This window comes from Lucilia sericata, unplaced genomic scaffold (genome assembly GCF_015586225.1).
Source record: "Lucilia sericata isolate MDLA Ls3-8-SP2 unplaced genomic scaffold, ASM1558622v1 Contig000911F_arrow, whole genome shotgun sequence".
Lineage (NCBI taxonomy): Eukaryota > Metazoa > Arthropoda > Insecta > Diptera > Calliphoridae > Lucilia > Lucilia sericata.
The window spans coordinates 67980-77581 of record NW_023994898.1 but is presented as its reverse complement, the minus strand read 5'-3'; the positions used below and the strand labels follow the sequence as shown (position 1 = coordinate 77581).

Genomic DNA, 9602 nt, shown 5'->3' with positions numbered 1-9602 from the left:
GCAATTCAGCTATAGAAACCCTCACCTTTGAATATTTTACTAAACATACTGGACAAATTTATATTACAAATTCATATGTGTTATATGAACTCAATTAAATTTTTATTATTGAATAATTATACAGCAAAAATTTCAAGTACTACACACACGATTAATAAATTATTTAATACTCATTTATTTTGTAATCCTTTGTATTATTTAATAACTATTTGCCGAATCCAAAAGACGATGAGGAAGCACTTGCACTAGCCGAGGAGAATCCGCCACCTCCACCTCCATAAGGCCTACCAAAACCACCACCACCATAATAGGGGCGACGGCGTCCAAAACCGCCACCACCGAAACCTCCACCACAACAGAATCCTCTACCAATAATAGTACGAGTTTTGCGTGTAAGTTCGGCATCAGCATTTACATTTGCATCTAATCCGGCATTAACATCAACACCTTCTAAAGTCTCAACGCCATTTTGTATTTCAAAAGTAGGATGACATTTAACTACAGCTACTACAACCAAAATGGTTAAACAGATTAAAAGTTTCATCGTTAAAATCTTTGTTTTTCACTAAATGAACAAATTAAAACTGATTTCAAATCCTTTAATATCATAGAATTTATAGTAAATTTTTATTGTCGCTTAATTCTATTCAGCATTTTTGGTAAAACCCCACTAACATAGAACTAAATTTTAAGTTATTTTTTGCTAAAAAAAAATTCTAGTAATTTTATTATTTTTAAAAAGTTTGCAGTTTTTGTCTGCTCATCCTCTAATTGATTATTATTGTAGTAAAAAATAACAATAAAACAAGTAATTATTAAATAATAGTTATTATTTAAAAATAACTTAAAATATATAAACATACATATTAAAATAAAAATCATTATTTGTTTAAGATAAATGTATTTAAAGAAATAACTTTGGTAGTATATTCGACTATGACGAATCTTATATACCCACCTTTAAAAGCGTCAGTCGTTAATATAGAGTGCATTTCGAAAATTGACTATCTATGGATTTTGATTTTTTGAGGATAAGTCCTTTTGGCATACAAGTTTTGGTTCTTTCAAACTTGTTGAATTTCATCTCTACACTAATATTCTCAAATTCAGTAACTTGAATTTGTATAAATAGTTCCTTAGAATTTTCCAATCAGTGTTTTTGAGGTATGTAAAATATGGAATAACATTGTTTGATTATAATAGAGAAAGTCTTTCAGAGTTTCACTGTAATATCTGAATGCTATGCATTTGTCTGAATGCGTTCGATATAAATAGTTGCACTCATAAACCTCACTAAATTGATTTAAATTGCGGCTTTGTACTAAGATCTGATTGTTTCAAACGAGTCTGTATTCATCAGAATAAGATTAGCTTTCGGTTATGGATGTCGTACAATCAGATATGATCTAAGGTTATGTTTTCAGGCTGCAAAGACGCAGACAATCGATCCTTTGTAATGCCTGTATGATATTAGTTAGTAGTTAGTTAGTTAGTTAGTTAGTTAGTTAGTTAGTTAGTTAGTTGTTAGTTAGTTAGTTAGTTAGTTAGTTAGTTAGTTAGTTAGTTCGTTCGTTCGTTAGTTCGTTCGTTCGTTAGTTCAGTTAGTTCGTTCGTTCGTTAGTTAGTTCTTCGTTAGTTAGTTTCGTTCTTGTTCGGATCTTTAGTTCGTTTCGTTCGTTCTTTCGTTAGTTCTTCTTTCGTTCGTTCGTTCGTTCGTTCGTCTTATCGTTTCTTCGTTGTTCGATTCGTTCTTTCGTTCGTTCGTTCGTTACGTTCGTTTCGTTTAGTTCGTATCTTTAGTTAGTTCGTTGTTCGTTTCTTTTCGTTCGTCTAGTTCGCTTCGTTCGTTCGTTCGTTCGATTCGTTAGTTCGTTCGATTCGTATTATCGTTCTTCTCGTTGTATCGTTCGTTATTCGTTCGTTTCGTTCGTTCGTTCGTTGGTCGTTCGTTCGTTCGTTCTTACGTTCAGCTCGTCTTTATTCGTTTCTTCGTTTGTTCGTTCGTTCGTTCGTTCTTATTAGTGCGTCGTTCGTTCGTCGTTCGTTCGTTTCAGTTCGTTCGTTCGTTCGTTCAGTTCGTCGATTCGTTCGGTTCGTTCGTTCGTTCGTTCGTTCGTTCGTTCGTTCGTCGCTCGTTCGTTCGTTCGTTCGTTTTGTTCGTTTTCGTTTTCGTTCGTTCGTTCGTGCGTTCGTTCGTTCGTTAGTTTCGTTTGTTCGTTCGTTCGTTGTTCGTTCGTTCGTTCGTTCGTTCGTTCGTTTCGTTTTTCGTTCGTTCGTTCTTCGTTCGTTCGTTCGTTCGTTCGTTCGTTCGTGTTCGTTCGTTCGTTTTCGTTCGTTCGTTCGTTCGTTCGTTCGTTCGTTTTCGTTCGTTCGTTCGTTCGTTCGTTCGTTCGTTCGTTCGTTCGTTCGTTCGTTCGTTCGTTCGTTCGTTCGTTTCGTTCGTTCGTTCGTTCGTTCGTTCGTTCGTTCGTTCGTTCGTTCGTTCGTTCGTTCGTTCGTTCGTTCGTTCGTTTCGTTCGTTCGTTCGTTCGTTCGTTCGTTCGTTCGTTCGTTCGTTCGTTCGTTCGTTCGTTCGTTCGTTTTCGTTCGTTCGTTCGTTCGTTCGTTGTTCGTTCGTTCGTTCGTTCGTTCGTTCGTTCGTTCGTTCGTTCGTTCGTTCGTTCGTTTCGTTCGTTCGTTTCGTTCGTTCGTTCGTTCGTTCGTTCGTTCGTTCGTTCTTTTCGTTCGTTCGTTCTTCGTTCGTTCGTTTCGTTCTTTCGTTCGTTCGTTCGTTCGTTCTCGTTCGTTCGTTCGTTTTCGTTCGTTCGTTCGTTCGTTCGTTCGTTCGTTCGTTCGTTCTTTGTTCGTTCGTTCGTTCGTTCGTTCGTTCGTTCGTTCGTTCGTTCGTTCGTTCGTTCTCGTTCGTTCGTTTTCGTTCGTTCGTTTTCGTTCGTTCGTTCGTTCGTTCGTTCGTTTTCGTTCGTTCGTTCGTTTCGTTCGTTCGTTCTTCGTTCGTTCGTTCGTTCGTTCGTTCGTTTCGTTCGTTTGTTCGTTCTTTTCGTTCGTTTCGTTCGTTCGTTCGTTCGTTCGTTCGTTCGTTCTTCGTTCGTTCGTTCGTTGTTCGTTCTTCGTTCGTTCGTTCGTTCGTTTCGTTCGTTCGTTCGTTTGTTCGTTCGTTCGTTCTTTCGTTCGTTCGTTCGTTCGTTCGTTCGTTCGTTCGTTCGTTCGTTCGTTCGTTCGTTCGTTCGTTCGTTCGTTCGTTCGTTCGTTCTTTCGTTCGTTCGTTCGTTTTCGTTCGTCTTCGTTCGTTCGTTCGTTCGTTCGTTCGTTCGTTCGTTCGTTCGTTCGTTCGTTCGTTCGTTTCGTTCGTTCGTTCGTTCGTTCGTTCGTTTTCGTTCGTTCGTTCGTTCGTTCGTTCGTTCTTTCGTTCGTTCGTTCGTTGTTCGTTCGTTCGTTCGTTCGTTCGTTCGTTCGTTCGTTCGTTCGTTCGTTCGTTCGTTTCTCGTTTCGTTCGTTTCGTTCGTTGTCGTTCGTTCGTTCGTTCGTTCGTTTCGTCGTTCGTTCGTTCGTTCGTTCTTCGTTCGTTTCGTTCGTTCGTTCGTTCGTGGCTTTCCTCCCCGCTTGTCCAGCCAATTTTCTTCTCTTTGAAAGTACATGTTGTATCCTTAAGGTTATTTTGATCCTGAATTCAGACATAGAAATTACACCTTCAACTCGCTCTCCTTCCTAGAAAACATCCAAGTATTCGAAGAGGTTTCTTAGGGAGCAGTGTTCCTCTAATCACGAATTTTTGGAGAGAGTATAACCGAAGTTTCTTTGGAAAAGGGGTTTTTGGTGTACAGTAATCGATATATTCTGGAAGACTTCATGTCTCCTCTATAATAGCCTTATTTAGTCTTATCGGCTGATAAGCCCTATTTGACTCTTCTAACTGTCGGAAAAAATATTAACCTTTATTGGCGCTATATTCAGTCCCATCCATTTAATACAATCCGGATTCCTCCTTGAAGCTAGTTTTGTGATTAGGTAGACATTTTAAAGTTGTCCCACATCAGGTTTGTCTCCCAGTCATACTTGAGAATAGATTACCGCTGGAGTTTGCTCTAATGTTCTGCTTAACCACTATCTCCTATCTGGTATCAATATTAGAAGGCTTAACACCAAAGTTATTCGCTGTGTATAATCGTTCAAATCAGTAAACATGTGAAATATTTCAAAAGCTTTGATTTATATAGACCTTATGGCACCACTTGTACCCTAGCAACACGTACGCTTAACTTCCTATAGTAATATTATGTTACTTTTTGTCCAAGGAAGTCTGCCAGATCATTGAGAAGAGTTAAATTTTTTTTTCCTTTTTAGTTTCCGATCAAGGATTATTTAACACTGTTTTATAGACCTGACTAAGAATACGTTAAATGGGTTCACATTCAGTCCTCTCAATCAAGAGTGAACAAAGCAGCTGAGGCCCTATACTCATGCAGAAGAGCAATAGGGTTATCCTGGTGTATAATCCCTAAGAATACCAAATAGCTCTTCAAGAAGTTAGTAAAGTCCATAATGTGGTGTACTTGCCTGCTGGAAATCCTTACGAATCGTCCACCGGAAGAGATTTGAAGCAATCCTTCAAGCATCAGCGCTAATTATAACTGGTCCCCATCGTACCACTCTATCATAGTCTCTTTTTGTCATGATGAATTGATTACCAGTTGATGGTTCAAGAGCTTGCCCTCAATGCATCGATTAGAGTCATAACAATTGATATTTGGCATTTTAACTGTTTGGGTGCAATTCAAGGCAACATTGATTATTGCACTATCTGTTGAAAGAAGCTTTTCAGCGTCGATTCAACACTATCAATATGTGATGGAATCAAGCCTCCGCACATACTGGAACGGGAGTTTCTTCAATGTAGCTTTCCGGCCAATGTAGCTTACTTCAGGCTGAACTATAAGCCATAAAGCGAGCTGAAAACTGGCTCAGGTGTTTGTATAACATAACACTTAGTCCTTGAATGCTGGACATCCTTAATGAGATGGCGAAACATTCCACTGTAGGACTGTACTGAATTTCAGGTTATCAACAGACACCTGGTAATACCATCGAGGACTCTTTTGCGAAAATAAGCTCCTCAATAGCAACAGAGCACGCTGACTATCTTGATGGCCTAGCACTATAAACTCAACAAGCTTGCACAACACAGATGGTCGAGGCTACCTGTAGGCGAAGATCATGTGGCCGTCGTATGACTCACGAAGATCACAAGCACTTATTCTATGTCCGAGAGCGAATCCACGGACAAGCTGGTTTGGATAGGAATCTAGAGTAATTGGATCGAAGTGTATTAATACGCCGACAACACAAATGGATCAACGATATGAACCCAAGTGTGTTCCGACTATTGACAACAATGGTTAACTTTCTAAATCGATTTTTGTCGAAACTTATTAAAAATTGTAAAAATCAGTCGTGTGGCCATCGTATGACCCATGTAACCGTCGTATAACTCACGAGAGCGAATCTACGGACAAACTGATTTGAATAGGAATCCGGAGTAATTGGTTCGAAGTGTATTAATAATCGAAAACTTTCTCCTTTACAGGTATCAACGATAAGAACCCAAGTGCGTTCCGACTGTTCACAACAATATTTAACTTTCTAAATCAATTTTTGTCAAAACCTATTAAAGGGAAAATCGGTCCAAACAAATGTCCTCCCGAAACGTCGTAGTAACACATATAAATGAATATAGCAATCGCTTACATCGTTTACAACAACAAATTTTACACCAAAATTATTAGACATAATTGAAATTTGTTAAATCTATATGATAGACTTCTGTATGGCGCATATTTTGTAGCTCTCAGTTCCAAAAAAAACCCGAATTTTGGTGTATGTCAGTCTTGTAGTAAATGAGCGATATACATATTTATTATTCATACAGAATCCTAACCAATAAGCGATAATCGCTTCCACTAATACTACTCGTCAAATAATGTTGCTGAGTTACAAACGGGATGGCAAAATCAATATATCTCCATAATATTTGATGGTGGGTACAAAAAAATCTAGAATTTGGAGGGTTTAATAACCTGTTGAATTTTTTTACTTTCGAATTAAATCATTAAAAATTTATATTATAAATGGTTTCTATTGAAAAAAAAACAAAATTAATTAACGGAATTTACTGCAGGTTATCATTAAATTATTAATCATTTTTTAATGATAACAATAATTGAATCTAGAATTAACTAGTTATTTGTTCTAAAGACTTCAGCTAAAGCAATTGAAATGATCCCATTATTTACTTTAAAGGTCTAAACATATTTTTAACTTTTTTTTTCTTATTGATTAAACCTCGATTAAAAATTTTCCATTATACTAATTATAATGATTTTCGAAAAGGGTTATTGTTCAAAACTGGCTTATTTTCTTCATATATGGGCGAATTTAAAAACCTAATAAATTCCAATATATGAATTTGAAAATATAAATTAAATAAATTATGAAGATTACTTTTGTCATAAAATCAATTAAATTAAAAAACAAACAAAAAAATTCAAAAATCCAAAGACGTCACAATCATGTGCTTTTTAAAAAATGCCACCATATGACATATTTTTGCGGTTTGGTCCACAACAATTAAATAATAATTACCCATAAGTGTATAATTACGATCTTTTAACTTTTGATTTGTATAGGCGTTAGTGTGAATATGTACTTATAATACCCAACAAATAATATTTTGAACAATAACGGTCTGTTCATCTAGAAAGATCTGTTTCAATAAAATGTTGCTATATGTATGTAGTAAAAGTATGATAAACAGGTGATCATTTTGTTTTGCTGGGAATTTATAAAAAAAAATATCTGGTTTTGGGGAATCACCTTTAAGCGTATTTTTCGTTTTCTTTTTGTTTATTTCTTTTGTTTGTGTTTAATATTGTTTTCTATTTAGCTTTTGCTAATTTGTTTTTACTTCATAAATCTTTTGTTTTCTTTTCTTTCTTTACGACGTTTGTTTTGCTGCATTGTTTTGTATATGTCATCTTGATGATAAACAATTTTGTTTTTTTTTTTAATTTTATTTATTTATTGAATTTCATTTAAGATCTCTAGAGATATTTTGCATACGAATAGCGGGTTATTGTATATTAAAATTATTTTTTTTTTGTTTTGGTTTTTATATAAATGGCTGTCTACAAAAAATATAAGAGTTTAATTTATTATTAATATAAATTAGGAAAAATAAAATATTTAATAAATTAAATAAACGAAAAGATGTCTGTTGTTTTCGGTATTTCGATAAAGATTTAATTTTGTACAGTTACAGCATGTTTAAAAAGATAACAAAAAATTATTTACAAAGGTTTTACCGGTTTAGGGGTATGTTTAAAAAGATTGCAATTGACAGTTCATAAAATCCAAATAATATTCCAAAAAAGTTATAGATTTATTTTATTTCTAAAAAATATTTACAAACGATTTAAGAAGAAATTTACTTTATAGCAAAAAAAAATAGTTGGACTGTAGTGATTTGTTAAGTTGAACGTAATGGTTTGTAAAGAATCAATTTTAATTGTGTGAATTTTTAAATAAATTTCTACATAATGTTTGTTTCTTAAGTCTTTCGTTTTTTTTTAGCTTTTTTAAACCCATTATCAAACAAGTAAGAGTGTTATATTCGGCTGTGCCGAATCTCATATACCCACCATCAAACCGTATGCCGTAAAAGGAATGCTCCCCTATAAACATCAGTGTGATATTTGGAATATGGCTTAAGTCAATTATGGCCCGAGCTCTTTTGAACTAACAAAATATTAATTAAAAAAAAAAAAAAAACAAATAATTTATTTCAATTCTTAAACCGTGAGCGTCAATTATGAACCGATACTCATAAAATTTTGTACATAGATTATGTATAGGACTTGTTTATGCAAAATTTCAGCGCTATACTCGTATTTTAAATAAGGAACACTCGTATTTTATTAACCAAAACTCTTTCCTGAAGGGAACTTTTTGTGTATTACCAACACATTCCGCATGAAATTCGGAGCGAATTTCATAACCGTATTTCATAACTAATATTTTTAAGCCAGTAATGATCGTTTAAGTAATTTTCTGAAGGGGACCTTATATGGACGGTAGGGTAAATTATGGACCGATCCTCCCTAAATTTGGTGGAGAGATTTTGGCACGCATTAAACTTATGTGCGTCAATTTTCGTCACATTCATATTTTTAAGCCAGTAATGAGCATTGTAGTTATCTGCAGAGGGAGACCTTATATGGGGGAAGGGTCATTTATGGGCCGATCCAAAAAAATTGGTACAGAGGTTTTGGCTCGTAAGAAACTTACGTGTGTAGCATTTCATCGCTTTACTCGTATTTTTAAGACAGTAATGAGCGTGTAAGCTATTTCCTGAAGTGGACCCAATAGGGGGAGTAGGGCCAATTATGGACCTATCCACATAAAAGTTATTAAAAAGATTTTGGCTCGCGAGGAATTTTTTTGCTATATTCATATTTTTTAGCCAGTAATGAGCGTTAAAGTCATTTTCAGAAGGGGACCTTATATGGGGTATAGGGTCATTTATGGGCCGATCTTAAAAAAAATTCGTAGAGCGATTTTGGTTCGTAAGAAACTTACTTATACCGAATTTCATCGCTATACTCGCATTTTTGTACCAGTAATGAGTGTTAAAGTAATTTTCTAAAGGAGACCTTATAGGGGGGTAGGGTAAATTATGGACCGATCCTCAAAAAATTTAGTAGAAAAATTTTGGCTCACATGAAACTTATTTATGTCGAATTTCATCGCTATACTTGCATTTTAGGGCCAGTAATGAGTGTTAAAGTCATTTTCAGGAGGAGACCTTATATGAGGGGTAGGGTCATTTATGGGCCGATCCTAAAAAAAAATTGGTTAAAAGGTTTTGGTTCATTCATCGCTATACTCGAATTTTTAGGCTAGTAATAAGTGTTAAAGTCATTTTCTAAAGGGGACCTTATATAGGGGGTAGGGTCATTTATGGGCCGATCCTAAAAAAAATGGTAGAGAGATTTTGGTTCGTAAGAAACATATTTATACCGAATTTCATCGCTATACTTGCATTTTGGGACCAGTAATGAGTGTTAAAGTTATTTTCAGAAGGGGACCTTATATGGGGGGTAGGGTCATTTATAGGCCGATCCTCAAAAAATTTGGTAGAAAGATTTTGGCTCACATTAAACTTCTTTATGTCGAATTTCATCGCTATACTCCTACTTATAAAACAGTTATGCCCGTTAAAGCTGTTTTTTGGAGGTCCACTTGTATGGGGGTTATCCGAAAAAGTGGACCGATATTGCCCATTTTCAATACCAAACAAACCTTAACAATAACAAATATTTATGCAAAATTTCAACTGTCTACCTCCTCTCTTGTGGTCCCTATCGTGATTTCAACAGACAGACGGACAGACGGACGGACGGACGGACAGACGGACGGACATGGCTAGATCGTCTTAGAATTTAATAAGGACCCGGAATATATATACTTTTATGGGTCTATGACCAATATTTCGATGTGTTACAAACGGAATGACAAAATCAATATACCCCCCATCTTTTTTGATGGTGGGT

At 35.5% G+C, this 9602-nt stretch overlaps 1 protein-coding gene across 1 annotated transcript; it reads right to left on the bottom strand.

Moving 5' to 3' along the window:
* Positions 1-205: 205 nt before the first annotated feature.
* On the bottom strand, positions 206-544 carry LOC119609001 (keratin, type I cytoskeletal 10-like). Its single transcript, XM_037963659.1, has one exon. The coding sequence runs from the start codon at positions 542-544 to the stop codon at positions 206-208; it is 339 nt and encodes a 112-aa protein (XP_037819587.1).
* Between the last annotated feature and the right edge of the window lie 9058 nt (positions 545-9602).

Bases quoted from the DNA above. Each gene is read 5' to 3' on its own strand.
- LOC119609001 (XM_037963659.1), bottom strand. From the start codon at position 544: ATGAAACTTTTAATCTGTTTAACCATTTTGGTTGTAGTAGCTGTAGTT.